General features: G+C 49.6%; 1 protein-coding gene across 2 annotated transcripts in view; it reads left to right on the top strand.

Moving 5' to 3' along the window:
- The first annotated feature begins 370 nt into the window (after positions 1-370).
- Positions 371-20,814, top strand: part of MDGA2 (MAM domain containing glycosylphosphatidylinositol anchor 2) — a 422,386-nt gene continuing 401,942 nt past the window's right edge. For both annotated transcript variants that reach the window (XM_079987502.1, XM_079987501.1), the window contains exon 1: positions 371-643. In XM_079987502.1, the coding sequence (XP_079843628.1) occupies positions 571-643 (73 nt within the window). In that variant the 5' untranslated portion in view covers positions 371-570. The remainder of the gene's footprint in view (positions 644-20,814) is intronic.

Here is a 20,814-nt window from a genome sequence, read left to right as displayed (position 1 = left end):
CGGTCCCAGCGGCTGTGGTGGCGGTAGCGGCGGCGGCGGCGGCGCGCGGTTGACGCGGCCGGCTCGGGGCTGCCTTGTCGGCTGGCGGCTCGGAGCACGTAGCGCCCAACGTGACCGCGGCGCGCAAGCCCCGCAGCTGCTGCCAGGCGCGCATCCTGCCTTTCCCAGCCAGGGCCCGCCGCTGCAGGAGGAGGAGGAGGAGAGAGCCAGCCGCCCGCAGGCCCGGGAGTGCGCCGGGGGCGCTCCCGCCATGGCTGCGCCCTGTTCCGCCGCCGAGCCGCTGCCGCCGGCCCCGCCGCAGCAGAGTGCGCCGCGCAAGGACGCCGCGATCTAGCCGGGGCTCGGAGCCTCCGCCGCCGCCGCGCGTCGCCTCCTGCCCGGGGGGCGCCTCCTCTCCCGCCTCCTCCTCCTGCCGCTGCTTCCCTCTCCATCCTCGTCCTCGCCCTCCTCCATCCTCGGGAGCCGCGAGCGGGCCGTGGCGGAGCGAGCGAGCGAGCGGGGCGCGCCTCCTCCTGCTCCCGGTCCCCTCCGCCCGGATATGTGGCTGCCGCTGCTCCCGCCGCCGCCAAGATGGATTTAGCCTACGGGGCCGTGTGGCTGCTCGCCGTGCTGCTGGAGGGCATCTCCGGGCAAGGCGTCTACGGTGAGTGCCGGCCACCGCCTCGCTACTGCTCTCTCTCTCTCTCTCTCTCTCTCTCTCTCTCTCTCCCCACCGGAGGGGGGGGGGGAAAGCCCACCTCCCGCGTCGTGGTGACCTTGCAAGCATGGAGAGCCTTCTCTTCGCACCCCCGACCTTCCGGGGCTCAAAAAACAGCTCTTTCGCACTCCCCCACCCCTAAATCTCAACCGAGCGAGGCTCGAACTCGGGTCTTGGCTCAGGCGACCGGATTGCTGCCCCCACCTCCCCGCCGGTCCGGGAAGCGAGGGAGAGGGGAGGGGGACCTGCTCTGCGCCACCGAGGAACGGTGGAGGGGGCTGGCATCCCAGGGAGAGGGACCGTTTGGAGGGAGCTGACTTTGGGGTGGGGAGGGAGGAATGGGAGATTTGGCGGAGGGTGGTGGGCAAAAGAAGGAAGGAGAGGAGAGGAAGCCCCAGGCTCCCTCCTCTCCTTCCTCCAGCTGCAAATCCAGCCGGTGGCACATCTGGGCACCGGGCAATGCCCGGGAGGACTCGGTCCGTCTCTGACTCGCTCCGTCCACCGCTCCATCCTCCCAGCTCCGGGCTTTCTGGAGCTCCGTGTTGCCTAGCTTGGCCGGGCTCTCCTGGGCGCGTAAATGGCCCCCTCTGTTCTCTTGAGGGCCCCCGCTCCCCTTCTCCACGCAGCTGTCTAAATACCAGCTGCAAAGACCTCGGGAGAGAGAAGGAGGCTCGTTTGCCTCATCCCTCGCCACCCCCCCCCCCGAAAGATGCGATGCCAGCCACGGTCTGCTTGCACATGGGAGGGGGGAACCTTTCCACCTCTGGGCTCGGTTTGGGGGCCTCCAGGGGGGTCTTGCATTGTTGGGCAGGAGGCCCTGGTGATGGGCACCCGGAGAGGCTGGTGGGTGCAATCGGAGGCTGCAGAGACAGGCAGGCGTGTGCGGAGATGTCAGCAGAGCCCAGAGAGTCTTGGAGGCTGAAAAAGACTTCTCTCTCTCTCTCTCTCTCTCTCTCTCTCTCTCTCTCTCTCTCCTGAACTCCTCTCAGCCCTGCTTCCCGGTGAGCGGAGGTTAGGAGAGGTATTGACAGGCTGCAAACTTTCCCGCATTTATTTCTGGGGTGGCCTTTCAGATCTCTCTTTTTTTTGCGGGGGAAGCTTCCCTGTAGAAGGTTTTTGGTGTGTGTGTGTGTGTGTGCGCCCGCGTGTGCGCGCGTGTTGGAAGGATGCTAAAAATAACCCTCTATTAAATCTCCCCAACCCCCGGTGTTGTGGAGGTGGAAATTAACTCGGGTTGGCAGCCAGGGGGAGATGGAGTTTAACCCGCTGGAAGCAGCCGAGAGCGGGCGGCATCTTCAGCGTGGCACATTTACGCACACACAGCGCTGGCCGGCTCCAAAGGCCGCGGTGCCCGGTTTGGAGGAGGAGGAGGAGGAGGAGACGACGGCGGTGGGCGCCGCTTGTGCCATGCAAATCTCCGGCTGACGTTGGCAGAGCGAGTTGGCGGCGGGGGAGGGAAGATTCATTCACTCCCCAGGCAGGCAGGCAGCTTGCTTCTCCTTCTCTGCGGCAATTGTGTGTGTGTGTATATGTGTGTGTACAAAAAAACCCTGCTCCTCCCCAGAATCAGCCTCCTCCTGCTGCACCGAAAAGAGACAAGGCTCCATGCCTCTGTATCGAACCCCTTTCTCCCCCTGGAAGTAACTGCTCCCCCCCCTTTCTTTTTTTTTTTTGCTTTGGTAGGGGTGGGGGTAGTTTTGCATTTTCCTTCTGAATTTCTCTCATTCATTCCATTTCCCTGGCAACAGCCTTCTGATGTGGGGAATGCCGAACCCAGAGAGAGGCCAAACCTTCCCCGCGTCTCTTCTCTCCAGCTAGTGATGACACACACACAGAGGGAAGAGATGGATTTCATGCCTCTTTGAAGAGCATCCTCTCTGGAAAGGGGGCTAGTGGGCAGGGCTGGCTCTGGGCCAGAGAGCCAGGCCCATTGGCTTCCCCTGGTGCCTGGAAGGCCATTTGGTAATGTTGAGTGGTTTCTCTTGGGCCCTGGGAATTTTGCCTCTTGTGTGGCTTTCCCGCGATCAAACCAGGTTCTAGCTGTTTGAGGTGGCCTGTTCCTGGGGAGAAAAAAACAACTAAACAAATTCCTCTCCTCTGGTGTGCTTGATAGTATCCCCCATACACTCCCACCAATTTCCTTCCTAGCTGAACACCCAAAAAAATATTGCATGCAGAGAAGGTGTGTTGCTGAAGTTCTGTGCTAGTTTCATAATATTTTGGGGGCAAATGCATGAGATTTTCACCCCTGAACAGAGCGCTCTAATGGCACTTGGACTTGTGTTTGGTTATATTCAATTTATAATGATCCCCCAACCATCTGTTGATGTCCCTGCCCGATTTTGTGACTCCTGCAGATCTGAGTTTTGATGGCAGGTGGTGTTATTTGGCACCATGATTGCATATATATATATATATATATATATATGGAAAAAATAACCTTCTTTGTGTGAGTGTGCAATACAAAAGGTTCTCATCGGAGGACAGGATGTTCATTCAATCTAGTGTGTGTGTGTGCTTCTTTTCTCACAAAGACAGCATGTTATATGTGGGCAGGAAGAAACAGGCCACCGTCAGTCTTGGTGGCTCTGAGGTGTGGGATTCCTGGAGTCGGGCACAGAGCGATGAGCATGACTGGCATAACCCTTCCCCGCTGCCGTTTTGCACAACGCCGGGTGAGCTGTGCTGGTGCTGAGAGTGCATGGATGTGGCAGCCGACACACAGCTCTCCCCTGGCAAATGGTGTGTGATTCTGCTCACACTCCCCATTCAAAACACGGTGGTTGGTTGAGGAATTTCATCTTCAGGTTTTGGGTGCGAGTCTGCATCTAGAGACGGCTGGTAGGACTTAGTCGTCAATACCCCAACCATTCCGTCAATTCCTGTTGAAAAGGATTCTTTTATATAAAAAATGCAGATAAAGAATTGTCTTGCCCTCCATGCTTTTGAGGTTCCTTTATCTCCTTTTTTTTTGGCTGTTGCACACAGCTGGAATCTGTTTGGTTTTTTGTGTGTTTGGTGTGTGCAGACTGCCCTAAGGATTCTTTCTTGTGGGTTTACCTTTGCTTTGGCATTTCTGATGGTCCTGCATCAACTGGTTGGATTTTTGCACATCCTCTGTTGGCCACCTGGAATCAACTGCCCCAGTGGGGGCTGGAAAATGGAGCCTTTGTGAACCCCGCAGTGCTGTGGATACCCAGGTAGGCTGTTGGGTGGCTTAGCAGGGTGCTCAGATCCAGAACATTTCTGATTTTAAGGTGCGCCTTCTGTGGAAGATGGGGCCGTCCATGTACTGTTGTCCAAAATGCCTAGTTCAGCAAAAGCAACTCTAGTTGAATTATTTCAATGCTTTGTGCTCACCACCTTCTCCTTGAGCAGCAGGAGCCCCTAGGGGGCAGTCTTTCACAGGGTCAGTTTCCTAATGGTGAGACTGTCCTGGAGAGATAACACTTTCTTTTGCTGTACCTGTTTGCTTCAGGAAAAATGCATGCAAAGCTGGAGAGGGAAGGAGAGAATGTCAGCAGAGCTGGCTTTTTAAGCAATGACAGTTGTTTCCCCAAACCCTGGAGTTTCCACAGTCAAAGCTCCTTCTTGAATTGTGCAGGGTGGGGTGGGGGGGATGACAACATTCCCAGGCATCTCCTGTTTGGTATCTCTGGATTCCTAACCTGTAAACAGCTTCCTATTAAACCTCACCAAAATAGGCAGAACTTGTGCTACAGCTAGTAGCCACCAGCAATCAAGGGCCAGCAATGCTCATCTAAGCAAGCATCTTCTAGCCATTGGCAGTGGTTCTCAAACTATTTTCTCTGGGCTCACACTGATTTTTTTAATTGATATTGGTATGAATATTGAAGCTTTTATTGATATTGATAGATATTGATTATTGGGTGTACTTCTTATACATTGGAGAACCAAAAGGAACAACTCCCCAGTGGGGCTTGATTTATAGCACAGAACACAGCTACTTTATAATATGATCATGGGACATCCCCGGAAAGTATAAAATAATGCAGCTACATAAGAACAGGAATAATTTCCAAAATATAACTATAAATGAGCATCTTGCGTATGGGCCTCAATGAGAAGGGTGAGCTTGCACAATCACTTGATGCTCTTGCTCTCATTTCGCAAAGATATCCAGTGCTTTTTTCTATAAAAAATAATGTTTAGGGGTACTCTCATTTTCCTACTCATATTGAAATACTGCCCCTCAATGAGGCCAAACTTAGATTCACAAAATGTTTAGGGGTATGTGTACCCCTGTGTACCCCTAGAAAAAAAAAAGCACTGAAGATATCTATGTTCTGCAAAAAACTAAAACAAAACTATACAATACTGTACTACACTGAAAGGTTTAGATGCTTCTTTGATTGTGCTTGAATCTTCCTGCCACACTTGCCTTCTTCGCCTGCCATACGAGTGTTCTGCTCCACAACCCTCGAGAACCACTGCTTTAAGGTGTCCCTTTTAGCTATTGGCTAAGGCTAAGCAAACACCTTGGGGAAAGGCCATCTCCTTACTCGGGAATTGTAATGTATGTATATTTATTTACAATGTCAAAAGCACATGTGTAAACTAGCTGACACACACAAAATCTCAGGTATACACCCTGTACGCATTGGGGATTGCAGAGTTTCTGCTGTGGTGTTATTGTGAGAGCTCAGTAAGGCAGCAAGATTTGCTTTCGGGTGTTTTCTCTTTTAAATCAGAACCAGCGAAGGCGGTGAAGGTCCTGTGTGAGTGTCTGGAGGTGGTTGGAGGATGGATGGCGGCTAACAGATTGAGGTTGAATCCTGACAAGACAGAAGTACTGTTTTGGGGGGACAATGGGCGGGCAGGTGTGGAGGATTCCCTGGTCCTGAATGGGGTCACTGTGCCCCTGAAGGACCAGGTGCGCAGCCTGGGAGTCATTTTGGACTCACAGCTGTCCATGGAGGCACAGGTCAAATCTGTGTCCAGGGCAGCTGTTTACCAGCTCCATCTGGTACGTAGGCTGAGACCCTGTCTGCCTGCGGACTGTCTCGCCAGAGTGGTGCATGCTCTGGTTATCTCCCGCTTGGACTACTGCAATGCACTCTACGTGGGGCTACCTTTGAAGGTGACTCGGAAACTACAACTAATCCAGAATGCGGCAGCTAGACTGGTGACTGGGGGCAGCCGCAGATACCACATAACACCGGTCCTGAAAGACCTGCATTGGCTCCCAGGACGTTTCCGAGCACAATTCAGAGTGTTGGTGCTGACCTTTGAAGCCCTAAACGGCCTCAGTTCAGTATACCTGAAGGAGCGTCTCCACCCCCATCGTTCTGCCCGGACACTGAGGTCCAGCTCCGAGGGCTTTCTGGCGGTTCCCTTGCTATGAGAAGCCAAGTTACAGGGAACCAGGCAGAGGGCCTTCTCGGTAGTGGCGCCCGCCCTGTGGAACGCCCTCCCACCAGATGTCAAAGAGAAAAACAACTACCAAACTTTTAGAAGACATCTGAAGGCAGCCCTGTTTAGGAAAGCCTTTAATGTTTAATAGACTATTGTATTTTAATATTCTGTTGAAAGCCGCCCAGAGGGGCTGGGGAAACCCAGCCAGATGGGCGGGGTATAAGTAATAAATTATTATTATTCCCATTGCTATGACTAGGCTGGCATCATCTGCCACTAACCAACAGCAGATGTACGCTGGAAAGTTTGCCTGTGCACAGAGAGTATATTCAGCAGGTCCTGTTTGCAGGTATCCCACAACCATCTCATTGGTCACTGTGAAAACAGGATGCTGGGTTGCAGGAGCCAATGGCTTGATATATCAGGGTCTCCTTATGTTCTTATGGCCACACTCTTATGGCCTTTGGAAACAAGGGTCAACAGCTCAAACGGAGGGCATTCAGCAGCTTTGAGAATGCCCTTCTCTTGCTTCCTCTAAAACAGCTTTTCCAGCGTGTTGCTCTCCAGTTGCTTTGAAGCGTTGGCTGAGCCTGATGGAAGTTGCAGTTCAAATCATTTGGAGAGAAACTACTTGGGGAAGGCTGATATCCCAGTTTTCATTGCTTATCTGCATTGCCAGAGAGCCTTTAAATCTCAGCAAAACGTGTCTGGTGGATTTATTATTATTATTATTAAAAAAATAACAGTTACCGGTAATAATCTAAAATCTTGACACAAGTATGAATATTATGATTAATATTTTGCCAGGGCTAAGAAGGCTCAATCAAGGATTTTGCTCTGCAAATAGGTAGAAGAAAGGTAATTAATTTCCGTCTCAGAGATGCTTCAGTTCAGTGGGTTCAGAAGCTAGCGGCAATTTTTAAAATATATAATCAATCTCCTGCAGCCCTGGACAGAGTTCACAGAGACCTAGTGCAATTGTCCAGTTTTACAGGGATTCACCTGGACCTTTAAAGCATTCTGTTCCCTTTCTTGTGGAACTCAAAATATCATGCAGAGAGTTCCCAGGGTGGTCTCCTGTTCCATCATTGGCCAGACCAAGTCCTGGTTATCTTTGATGACTGAGTAAGAGGTAACATTATAGAAGTCTGTAAAAATTATTCATGGCATGGAGAGAGTAGAGAGAGGAAAGTTTTCCTCCCACTGTCATAACACTAGAACTTGTTGACATCAAATGAAGTTGAATATTGGAAGATCCTGGATGCATAAATGGAAGTACGTCTCTATTCAGTGCAGAGTTAGAGTATGAAACTCCTCTCCACCAACGTAGATGGCCAAATTCATGGAGGAAAAATCCATTGATGGTTACTAGCCATGATGACTATACTCTGCCTCTATGGTCAGAGGCAGCAATGCTTCTGAACACCTGTTGCTGGAAACCAGAGGAAAGGAGAATGTTCTTGTGCTTGAGTCCTGCTTTCTGGTTTCTCACAAGCATCTGGTTGGCCCCTGTGAGACCAGAATGCTGGACTAGATGGCCTGATCCAGCAGGATCCTCTTATGTTCCACTCATGTGCAGGCTGTTCCAGGAATTTTTTCTTCGTTTAAATTTAGCTACAGAAGAAAGAATTGCAGAACACTCCCTGAACCAGCCGTCCGCAACCTGATATCCTCCAGAGGTTTGGGACTGCATCTCACAACCATCCCAGCCTACATGGTTGTATCATGCTGGGGCTGGTGGAAATTGCACTCTGCAGCATCTTCAGGGCAAGATGGTTGGGAGAGAGACGTGTAGCCTTGGGTACTTCAGGACCTTGGAGAGTCCTTGTGGCCTCTCCCAACAGCCTCTGAAGGCTTCTTTGCCATTCTGCAGAACTGGTACGGGCAGACAGACTTTGTTGGGGAGCTGATTGAGACTCCTCGTCCAAAGAGGTGCCACTTCCAGGGTCAGAGCTGGACTCTTCCCTGGGGAGTTTCCCCTCTAGATAGACTGTAGGACCCACCACGTTTCTATGACTGTATGTTGTTTCAAACTATTCTTGACATTGTGTTTTAATTGTTGTAACCTGCCATGGGACCTTAGGGTGAAAGGCCTAAGAGCTGAACCTGACAGTTGTCCCTATTGAAATTCATTTTGTTGGCTTGTGGCCTGTTCTCCAATCTGAAAAGGTCCAATCTGGCCTCAGTCCAGTATACCTGAAGGAGCTTCTCTCCCCCATCATTCAGCCCTCACACTGAGGTCCAGTGCCGAGGGCCTTCTGGTGGTTCCCTCACTGCGAGAAGCCAAGTTACAGGGAACCAGGCAGAGGGCCTTCTCGGTAGTGGCACCCATCCTGTGGAACACCCTCCCACTAGATGTCAAAGAGAAGAACAACTACCAGACTTTTAGAAGACATCTGAAGGCAGCCCTGTTCAGGGAAACTTTTAATGTTTAACAGACCACTGTATTTTAATACTTTATTGGAAGCCTCCCTGAGTGGCTGGGGAAACCCAGCCAGATGGGTGGGGGTATAAATAATAAATTATTATTATTATTTTGAATTCTGATTCTGTCTTCTGCTGCATTAGCTACCCCTCCCAGTCTGGCATAATCTGCAAATTGGATGAACGCCCCCTCAATTCCTTCATACAAGTCATTCATAAAGTCTTTGAACAACAACAGGCCCAGGACAGATCCTTGTGGCACCCCACTTGGCACTTTTTTCCAGGATGACAGGAACCATTAATGAGTCATCTTTGGTTTCAGTCTGCCAACCAGCTACTAATCCACCTAACAGTTACCTCGTTCAACCCATATTTTACCACCTTCCTTGCAAGAATATCATGAGGGACTTTGTCAAAAGCCTTACTGAAATCAAGATACGCTATGTCCAGAGCATTCCCCTCATCCACCAAGTTCCATCAAACTTAATTCCATAAAAAAAGAAAAGAAATGAGGTTTGTTTGACGTGACTTATTTTTGAGAAACCCGTGTTGGGTCTTAGTAATCACAGATCACAGATGATATATGCTGTTGGAAGGTCCAAGATCATTTTTTCTACCTGTCTCTCAAGAGTCTGCTTTCATAAACTGATTGACAATAGATTCAGGATGGAAACTTACTTCATTACTTAATGCATGAGTCAATGTCTTGCTGCCTGTTAGTCATGACAGCTAAATTTATTTGCTATAGACCTAGACTGTCATTTATCCATCAGGGTCACAGGGTGGTGTGGAATGTGCCTGTTGAGACAGCAGTGAACAATGGAGCCTCCAGGCTCAGGGGTAGCCTACCATGGAATACTAGTTGCTGGAGACTGGGTTTGTCATGTGACTCTGTTTGTGGCTGCGTTGGCTGGCTGCTATGTGAAACAGGATTGTGACCCCGATTGACCCACCTAGAGGGCATGCCTGACGCTTAGGGCATAAGAAGCAGGGTTAGCCCCTTGCAAGCGCTGTAGGAGTAGCAGAGGTCTGCATCCAGTGAGCTTCTCCTACTGCCTTGCAGCGTTGCTATGAATGGTGGGGCAGCTGTGCTGTTTACAACCAACTGCTCAGCACCCTCCGTTTCATTTCAGCATCTCTTTGCTCGTTGAAGTCAGTTGGGAAGACAACGTTGTCTTGGAGCTGTGCAAGGTTGCTAGGGTACTTCTTGAGGGTTTTCCACAGACATCTGGTTGTCCACTGTGAGAACAGGCTGCTGGACCAGTTGGGTCATTAGCCTGATCCAGTAGCCTCATATTATTGTATTATGCTCTTATGAAATATGTGAAACCACACCCAGTTTGTAGTAGACTCTGTCGGCCGCCGTCAGGAGCCAGATCAAGGATGGTTCCTTGCCCGCTTTATGGTGATCTTAGATTTCTCCCTCTCCTTGTTCCCCCTTCTGTGGGCTCAGAGTCGGTTTCAACACATTCCCAATCTCATTTCCTTGATCTGCTGGAAGCGGGCACATCTCTGTGTGATACCATGTATTTCTGGTGATTGTGGGAAGCTGAAAGCATTTTTCAAAGCTCCTGGAAAGGTCGAACAAAAGGTCCTGTTAGCCTCTTTGTTTAGCATACTGACTTTATTTTCTTGGGGGGAGAGAACCCAACCTTAGAATTACCTCTTTGTCAATCCCGACAGGAGTGGTTTTTAACTCTCCATATGCAAATTAAATGGAGAACAAACACGAGTCTAATGTTGCTTAATAATAAGAGAAGCTCAGCTTTTCCCTTTCCATGCTTTTATTCAAGAGGGGTGTCATGGGGCAATCATTTAAGTAAAATGAAAGGGAAGAGCACAGCATGGCTGCAAGGAGCCATTGTTACAGCAAGGAGGATAAAAAATGCGAGATCATTAACATAAGAAATATCAAGGAGATTGAGCTTTCAAAAGGACAATTCTCCCTTTTTTCTCGAAGGAGGAGGAAGAATAGCAAAAGTTCGCTCTTCAAGTCAAGTTCCGGAAAGCTGGTAAGAGTTTCCTGAGATTCTCAGAAGACCCAGGAGTCAAATTCTAGCTCTGCTGGAGTCTACTGAATTATAGAAGTCTAGTGTCCAGATCAAGGGAAGCCATAGTATTGCTCATTTCTGTCTTGATCTGACTCCACCTGGAGTCCTTTGTCCAGTTCTGGACACCAAAGTTTAAGGAGGATACAGACAAGCTGGAAGGTGTGCAGAGGAGGGTGACCAATATGATCAAGGGTCCTGAAACCAAGCCTTATGAGGAACAGTCGAAGGATTTGGGTATATTTAGGCTGGGTAGGTGAGGCTGAGAAGCAGAGACTGGGCCCAAAGGTCACCCAGTGAGCTTCATAGATGAGTGGGGAATTTGAACCCTGCATCCTAGGTCTTCATCCAACACTCTCTAACCACTGCACGACACTGCCTCTTCCCATAATATTGTTATAGGGAAAATTCTTGTTTGGCTTTGGCTGCCCAACTCCCCAAGGGACTCTGAGTCCCCTAAGTCCATGATTGGTCAGGGAAGAAAGGATGGAGGCAGGATCCAGTGGCAGGGAGGAAGATCTTTATTTTTCTGTTGCCACAGTGTCCCCCACCCCTCCTTGTAAACAGGTGAGAGACCCAGAACAAAGAGAGACACCTCTTCTTGAAGGTTGGCATTTTTGGCTTGGAGAAGACATCCCCTTTACAAACCAGAAATACATCAGACATAAGGTGGGGTCACAGTGGCTCAGGCAGGTCAAGGTGTGATATTCCTGAGGATTAACAGAGTTTACACAAAGCATCAACACTGGAAAGAGGAAGAGGAGGATCATTGATATGACAATCAGAAAGCCCAGCTGGACCTGGTGATCCCTCTATGCAGAGCATCTGGGCCATGGGTTGGCAAACTAAGGTCCTCAGGCTGGATCAGGCCCAATTGCCTTCTAAATCTGGCCTGCGGATGGTCTGGGAATTGCCACATTGAATCTGGTGCCATGCAAGTGAGTCTCCAAGCTGTGCTGAGCTGCACCGGTTTAGCGCAGTGCGCGAGCGGGTGGCTCGGTTCGGCTCATGGGCTGGTCAAACGACCTCTGTGGGCTGCTTCCGGCCCATGGGCCTTAGGTTGCTGACCCCTGGTCTATGTGCTCTCAGGCAAGGGGAATTATGAAGGGCTCCTAAAATGCAAAGAGGCCCACATGACCAACAAGTTTCAAAAGCAAGAATTATGCATTTATTCTATATATTTGAGACTTCAGAATTTTCACAACAATATATACTTCTCCCAGATGACAGGTTCAGGGAAACATCCCCTGGTTCTTTTCAATGGATTGTTTCCTTCCAAACCACATCATAAAATCTGGGAGTTGAGCAATCTGGCTGGGCGCTGCCTCCCAAACTGTTGTTGTTCTCTTTATTTACATACTGCTGTGTTTGATATCATAGTAATGGAGCGTTTGTTGTTTATTAATGTGGTTGTGCTTATTCTGAGCCACTTTTAGCTCAGCATTTGTTGCTGGAAAAGCAGAATACAAATATTAAATCAAATCACGGACGTTCAGGAGCAGCATAATAAATTGGTCCCAGGCAGAAAAAAATTCCTCCAGCGGTCTTGTCCCATGTGCCACAGAGGCTGAGCTCTGTATTTATAGCTCGTGTAATTCCAGAAAACTAGAGTGCTGATGGTACACTAAAGCCTACATAAAATAGCCAATAAAATCAAGGAAGCAAACGGATTCTCACCGCTTTGCTTATACTTCTCCCTCCTCACCACAATGTCTGAAAAAGGTTTTGTCTTTGGGGTAAACAAATTAACAATCAATTGATCAATACGGAAAAGGGGATCTTGCCATACCCCACCCATGGCTTTGCAGAGAAGGTGCTCTCTGGTTTCTTTTTAAAATAAAAATGTTGCTAAAGGTAAAGGTAAAGGATAAAGGGACCCCTGACCATTAGGTCCAGTCGTGGCCGACTCTGGGGTTGCAGCTCTCATCTCGCTTTATTGGCCGAGGGATCTGGCGTACAGCTTCCAGGTCATGTGGCCAGCATGACTAAGCCGCTTCTGGTGAACCAGAGCAGTGCACGAAAACGCTATTTACCTTCCCGCTGGAGTGGTCCCTATTTATCTACTTGCACTTTGACATGCTAGGTTGGCAGGAGCAGGGACCGAGCAACGGGAGCTCACCCCGTCGTGGGGATTCGAACCGCCGACCTTTTGATCGGCAAGTCCTAGGCTCTGTGGTTTAACCCACAGCGTCACCCTTAAAAATGCTGCTAGTGGACATTAAGCTTTTTTAGGCCTTCGGACACATTTGGATTTTTGTGTGGGTGCCAGGCATGTCACCCATCTTGGTCAGCCATAAGAGAAGGAAAGTAAGAATGAAAACACACACACACACACTTCTCTCTTTTTAAAATAGTTGCATTCAATTCCACCTTTTCTCCAAAGGGCTCAAGGCCGATGTACACACTTTTCTGCTGCTTTATATTTTATCCCCACAACAATTCGGTGACGTCGGTTATGTTGAGAGACAGTGACTGTCTTAAGGAGAGACAGTAGGGGGCTTCATAGCTGAGTAGGGTTTGCACCGTGGTCTCCCTGGTCCCAGGTAACAGCTGTATCCCCAGTGGCGTAGCGTGGGGAGTGCAGGGGGGGCCGGCTGCACCGGGCGCAACATCTGGGGGTTAGGGTTAGGGGGTGCAAATCCACGGGTTAGGGGGCGCAAATCCACGGATTAGGGGGCGCAAATTACTTGCCTTGCCCCGGGTGCTGACAACCCACGCTACGCCACTGTGTATCCCTACCAGGTCCTTTCTGAGATTTTCTGTGAAAGTTTCTTAGAAGTCAAAAGCTGAGCTTGCTGCTTGGTGTTATAAGAAAAAAAACCTGCTCCTTTTCCCTTATGGGGTACCCAAGAGCCCGTATAGAGTCCTTATGTAGGTTCTCTATTGGTAGGAGAAAACAACAGAGGCCAACCAGAGAATATTGAGAAGCAAAGCAGCTAGTAAGCCTGATCTTTATTAAACTGTTGCAACAGGGTCCTCACTCACCACACACAGGAGGAAGGAGGAACCCAGAACAATGGTGTGCAAGCTCTTATATAGACTTTTGAAGTTGCCCACCCTGTAGCCCAAGACCACTCCACAAATACCATACATGCATCACAGAAAGAGGCGGTCCCCAGCAGAAAGTTGAGTGTGTTGTTTCTCTCCTGTCTGCCAGGATACCTGATCATGCCTTATCTGATTGCCTTTTCTGGGTAGCCTGGCCATTCCTTGGAGATGGTAAATACTTAGTTCCTGAAACTCTTACGCATGTTGATAGTGTGCTCGGCTTAACAGATACTTGCCAGATGGTATTTGCAGGAAAGGGTAAGTCCCTACAGTCCAAAGACAATTGGAAAGCCTTTCCCATTTCCTTCCCCCTTGCAGAGAAATATTTGAGGTCAGTTTGGGAGAGTCAAAATGGCTTCAGGATTGTTCTCCTGTACTATTTCAGACACGTGGTTTATATACTTACGTATGTGTTTGCCTTGTAAATTTATGAACATACGCTTTATATATATATGAGACCTTGTTGTTGTTGTTTAGTCGTTTAGTCGTGTCCGACTCTTCGTGACCCCCTGGACCAGAGCATGCCAGGCACTTCTGTCTTCCATTGCCTCTCGCAGTTTGGTCAAACTCATGTTTGTAGCTTCAAAGACACTATCCAACCATCTCGTCCTCTGTCGTCCCCTTCTCCTTGTGCCCTCCATCTTTCTCAACATCAGGGTCTTTTCCAGGGAGTCTTCTCTTCTCATGAGGTGGCCAAAGTCTTGGAGCCTCAGCTGGAGGAGGAACCGGCAAGCCACTCCAGTATCCCTGCCAAGAAAACTCCATGGACAAAGACAAGAGGCATATGAGACCTTAGAATTCCTATAACATTGGAAATCCCAGTGTATTGGCCAACCACTGGCTAGCAGAAAGAAACTTTGCATGACCCAAGCTCCTATGTCCCAACAGAGCCGACTGCAAGAGCTGAATTGCTCTGCAAATCAATTCCAATAAATCTCAGTGCACTTGGTCAAAAGCAGAAAAACTTTGGTACCCAGTCTTCCCATTTCTGAAGGAGGTGGCAGAGAGACGAGTCACATTGTAAACTCCTGGAGATAAGTTGAGGAATCTCTGGTCATCCATATATTATTGGACTTTGTCTTGCACTGAGCTGTACTCTAGATGTTTCTGGCTTAGTGCTTTCTGCACCAGACCGAAGGGCACATTTTGAGAAAATACTATGATGGGAGCCAACTGCAAAATGGCTGCTGTGTTGTGTGTGGCACAAAATGGCCGCCACACCGCTCTCCTGTTCTTCACAGAAGGGAGGGCAGGTGTCCAATCCTGGCACCCAATGAAATTCAGGCATGCACCTAAGCCAGTGCAAAGAGAAAGAACAAATTCACACGAGGGCACAGTGTCCAAAATGGGCACCGTTCTCTTGCGGGGGGAAACGGGAAGATGGCAACTGGCAAGACTGTGCCCCAGATTTTGCCACCGAGGCAGTGGAGGGCATGGCACTTTTATAGTCACCATCTTGGGGACCTTTGGTCTACCCAAACTAGTAGTGGCTCTCCAAGGACTCTGGTGGAAGCCTTTGCCATCCAACTTGGAGATCCTGGGAATAAAAAACTGGGACCTTTGGCATGCAAACTATAAGCTCTTATACACAGAGGCATTCCTTGTGCCCTTGGCAAAAAGCTGTATTGGCATCCCCAGCAATGAGCTACATCAGCCCTTGCCCACCCCCTGGGGAAAAAAATCAGTTTACCGCACACTTTTATGCTGTGGTGGAAGAAGGACGGGGAGTTTATGCCCCTTTTGATCTTGTGGCGACAAATGCCACACAATCCATAGAGTGATAGGTGATTTTTGTGCCCCTGGCGGGAACTGGTTTCTTCTCTCCTAACAGGAAGGCCCCAGCCCTTCTGTCTCCCTTTAGCACCAAACAGCATGACCAGTCATTGGGGGTGATGGGCTTTGTAGTTCCCCTCTATTGCCACAGCTAGTGGGAGAAATTCTGTGCCAATGGAAAGGTATCTGTTCAATTTGCTTTTTTTAAAAAAATAATAATGGTTGGTGCTTCTTCATCTAGGAAGGGTCTGTTTCTTGAGCAGGCTGTAGTCAAAGTCGGCTTTTGTTGTCCAAGTCACTCCTTTTGTTTCTCACGTTTTGCCGCCAAGCGGGGCGGGAGGGGCGATGAATGGGGTGGGGGCTGGCTCGGTGGTTCTTGATGGATGGATGTCATCGGAGCTGGCTCAGGTTTGCCTAACACTTCGTGTTTGGTCCGATGCTTTAAGGAGAGTGAAAGGGAGGGTGGGATTTGCTGTGGGTGGGAAGGAGAACATCGAAAAACGAGGTCTGGCGAAACCTCTCCCTCCCAAAACACAGCTTTTGAAATGCACTTTCCTCATTAGAAAGCCTAATAAAAACAGGTGGCGTAGTTCATTATTCCTTGTTATTTTCCCCCAAGCTGGTGATGATTGTCCTTGTGAGCCTGTCTTTTTTTTTGGGGGGGGGGTGCTGCTGTTGCTGGTGGTCCGTGGCTGTTTGGGAGCGCTGTTTTGAATGCAGTTATTGTATCATATGGGTTTAACCCTGTACAATTCTGGATATTGTGCGATAGGAACCAAAGCGGTTTCAGCAGAGAACAGGGACCTCATTATGCTGGGGCTGCAGTGCCATGCATTTCTAAATAGCATGCTGCGCTCTCTCCCAGCGCAGCCAAGGGACTCTGGCAAAAATTTAGAGACACAACCAATCTTTCATTGGGTTTTAACTCTTACGTTGGCCTGCTTTGGGTGGGTGCGGGGGCAGAGAGATTGGTATGGCTGATCCAAAGATCTTCTGCAGAGATGCACAGCTGACTACAGAAGGCTGATTGATCTGGTTTCTAGTGGATCATAGAATCACAGGATTGTAGAATTGGAAGGGACCCTCAAAGGTTATCCATACCAACCCTCTACATTGCAGGATCACCACCGAAGAATCCTGGACAGACTGCCCTGGTTAAAAACCTCTAGCGAATGCGAGGCCACCACCTTCTGAGGGTGTCCTTTCCAATGCTTGCCATTAAAAAGTTCTTCCTAATGTTGAGTTGGAATCTCCTTTCTTGTAACTTGGATCCCCCCCTGGACAGCCTCGGTCCAGTATACCTGAAGGAGCGTCTCCACCTCCATCGTTCTGCCCGGACGCTGAGGTCCAGCGCCGAGGGCCTTCTGGCGGTTCCCTCATTGCGAGAAGCAAAGCAGGCAGAGGGCCTTCTCGGTGGTGGCACCCGCCCTGTGGAACGCCCTCCCATCAGATGTCAAAGCGATAAACAACTACCTGACATTCAGAAGACATCTTAAGGCAGCCCTGTTCAGGGAAGTTTTTAACGTGTGATATTTTACTGTATTTTTGGTTTCCATGGAAGCCGCCCAGAGTGGCTGGGGAGGCCCAGCCAGATGGGCGGGGTATAAATAATTAATTATTATTATTATTATTATTGGTTCAGGTCCTCATCTCTGCAGCAGCAGCAGAAAACAAGCTTGTTCCCTCTTCTATGTGACAACCCTTGAGATATTTGAAGATGGCTCTCACACCATCTCTCAGTGTCCTTCCCCACAGGCTAAACATACCCAGCTGCCCTAATTTGCTATCAAACTTGATAGCTGTCAGATGCTGGTGGGGGTTGCTCGTGAGTAACCAGGCAGGACTCCGACCTGTCTTTTACAGGTTTTATTGTGCAAACCATTTACAGTGCAGATCTACAAAGTTCATGTCCGCCTCAGTCACTTGCAGAATCCGGGAGTGGCCCCTTCCGGCTTCTCCCCCAACATAAGAACTTCGGCACTCCAAGGCTCCTCCTCCCCTCCTTGTGCTTCACCCCTCTGCGCAAGCTGGGTGACGGAAGTGGCGTGCGTCCCTCCTGGCCAGCCTGGCCAGGTGAGGTGCTGGGGCTCTCCTCAGCATCCTCGAGCCCTCTCCTCGCTTGGCTGGCCCCTTCCCTCTCTTCTCCACTGGAGGTGTGGCTTTCCCCACTGCTGGAAGAGGAACTGCTCCTCAGGAGCTTCGGAGGCTCTCTGTATCCCAACGGCCCCCCTGCCTCCCTCCCCTGTTCCGATGGCAGTCCCCTGACAATAGCTTTCTTAAAAAAGCAAGACTTTCCATTGATGGATTGATTGATTGATTGATTGATTGATTGATTGATTCTACCCTGCCTTTTCCTCCAAGAAGCTCAAGATGGGGTACGTGGCCTAATCCTATATAAATCTAATTATAGGAGCCAAGTCTTAGGGGCCAAGGGGTCTTTGTCCCCTCCAATAAAACATTTGAAGGGGTCAGTCCACCCCCCCCAAGGTGATGGGCATTGCCATTCAAATGGTGTGCGTGCACTGCGCCATGCGATTGATTATGTGGGGGGGGGGGGCTTACCTGCCCCCATTTTTTATTCAAGTTGGCACCCCTAAATCTAATAAATAGATAGATAAAGTGCTTTTTTTGGGGGGTACGCATGCCCCTAAACATTTTGTGAATCTAAGTTTGGCCTCACTGAGGGGTAGTATTTCAATATGAGTAGGAAAATGAGAGCACCCATAAACATTTTTTTAAAAAAGATAGATGATAGATAGATAGATAGATAGATAGATAGATATCCAACAAGTGTTTCTTATGTTCTCATGTTTTTATGTCTCCCATTCAAAAACCACATTGAGTAGCATGAATCACCACACAATTTGCAAGAGAAGTAATGAGCCACTTTTGTATGTGTGGTGTTTTGTGTGTGTGTGTGTTTGGCTGTGTTTTTATCTTGCAACAGTGATAATTATCGGACCCGCTGACTCCTTGGGACCCTTATCCCAAACGAGAGAGGAATCAATACATAGTTATCACTTTGGAGGCTCGAGATCCTGGGTATTTATGGCATCTTTAATATGCGGCAGTTTTCTGGTCCCTTTACGGGGTCTTTGCAGGAGGAGAGCAGCTAAGCGGAGGGGCAGGAACACAGACTCGGTGTGCTGGTCCCGGGGGGGTTACCATGCAGCGAGGTCCCAGTCCAGTCCGAGGTCGAGGGTGTGGCATGGAGGTTGTCCATCAAGGCTGAAGCGGGGTCAAAGCAAGAAGTCGGGTGAGGTCAGGAACTCTGGCAGAAGAGCAGGACAGGGTGCAGGCAGGAACTAGCAACCAACAATGTTGCTCCTGCAACTTGGGACTGGGGCTGGCCGGCTTTTATCTGCCCCGAGGCCTAGGGCGGCCCCGGTCCACAGGTGACTCGCCTCTCCTGGTCTGGAGGCGAGCACTCCTCCTGCGGGAACTTAGTTCCCTCCGCCTCTCTGCCCTGAGCCTCTGCAGCTCAGGAGAGGCTGGACCCAGAGGCAACCTCAGCTTCCCCTGACGGGGCTGAGAGTGGAGCACCTGCAGGCAATGGGTCCTCCATCACCTCAGGAGCCAGAGCAGACTCAGCTGATGCCTGCACCTGAGGATCCAGCACAGGTGAGGACCCTTCGGGCTCAAGCCCCAGCCCCGGCTCAGCCGGTCCTGGAGGTGGGGACTCCTGTGCAGGCTGGGATTCCTCAGGTTCAGCCTCTGAATCCGATTCCCAGGCCATCACACTTGTCTTGCCTCGCAGCTCAGTGGGTAGAGCACCTGCTTTGGACACCGAAGATCTCAGCTTCAGTCTCTGGACGGGGCTGGGAGAGCTCCACCGTCTGAAATTCTGGGGAGCCACTGCCAATCCGTGCTAGATGCACTGATTCAGTATCAGGCAGGTGCCTACATTTCCGCCGTGCGCATCACACCCGACATCCTCTTGATGGAGCAAGTGCTGTTTTTCCTGCAGAGAAGTTGAGGCTGCAGTGCTGCTGCAGAATGCCTTTGCAGTCCTGGAAGGCTGTGTTTCCTTCCCCCTCGATTGCTTCCCTCTCTCCAAACCGAGCTCTTCGCTAGAAGCTACCTTGGGTGCCTGGATCAGGGGCATAGGCAAACTCAGCCCTCCAGATGTTTGGGACTACAACTCCCATCATCCCTCGCTAACAGGACCAGTGGTCAGGGATGATGGGAGTTGTAGTCCCAAAAAACATCTGGAGGGCCGAGTTTGCCTATGCCTGGCCTGGATGCTATGCAAACTGGGTCTTCCCATCGGGTGGGAGCTGAAGAAAGCAGCGTGCTTCAAGGTTGGCCCTGCCTGATGGGAAGCCCTGATGACAAGGCCAAATGAATCAGATATCTTTATAGCACCATCTTTTACCCTTTCTCTCTCTGGCTGATGCTAGCCTTGTTAGTTCAGGTGAGGCAGGCTGAGAGTGGCGGTTAATCGCTGCATTTATATGTCAAGCCGAGACTCGCAGGCAAGGAATTGGCCGATGAGAGTTTGCATGCAATTGCACCTTCCTCCTCCCTTTTTGTATCCACACAACACCAGCACTTAAGCCGTGTATGAAGTCTCTCCCTCCCTATTGCCATCGTTCTCCTCCACTTATTTATTTATTGCATTTATACCCTACCTGGGCTGGAGCTGCGCACAGGAGAAGAAATGCTATAAATAAGTCACAAATGAAATCATTTTAACAAAAGAAAAAAAAACCGCTATGTGAAATCACATAGAAAAGTTTTGTGCTCTACAGCGCCATCTGGTGTTGCATGTTTGTATTGCATTTAAAACACTGGGTGTGTTTTTTTTTCTAAGGTAGCTGAGTCCCTGTTCTCCAAGGAGCTCAAGGTGACATGTATGGTTCCTTCTCTCTCTCCTCATTTAATCCCCACAACAACCCTGCGATGTAGGTTTGGCTGAGAGGCAGTGACAGGCCCCCAAGGTAACCCAGTGAGAATTCAAACCTTGGTCTCCCAGACCCAAACGCAGCCCTCCAGATGTTTTGGGACTACAATTCCCATCATACCTAGGGTGCCTCTGGGATGCCTGAAATCAGGGGCCTCTCCTGTAGTGTCCACTAAACTGAATGTAGGTTTGGAGATGGTAGATATTTGCAAGGGTGCTGAGATGTGTCAAGGTTGGAAAAGGGAGATGTGTCAAGGTTGGAAGAGGGAGAATCCCAGTCATATGAGTTAGGCCCACAGTAAAATGCGAAGAGTCTTCAGTTTACATCAAGCAAAGACTTAGTTCATGACAAGAAGAGGCACAGAGGTGTGCATTGTCAGAGCCTGTACAAATATCACGGTCCTTAAAATAATGTCAATTATTTCCAGGGGCTTCTAATAAATGGGCCTTGCTGCATGTTGGCCTCATATTCTTCCGGCAATCCTTTTAAGAGACAAGAAAATGCTCTCAAGCCCAGTATTTAAAGCTCTCACCCTCAAATATTC

This window comes from Podarcis cretensis (assembly GCF_951804945.1).
Source record: "Podarcis cretensis genome assembly, chromosome: 1".
Taxonomy (NCBI): Eukaryota; Metazoa; Chordata; class Lepidosauria; order Squamata; family Lacertidae; genus Podarcis; species Podarcis cretensis.
This window is presented reverse-complemented; position numbering and strand designations above follow the sequence as displayed.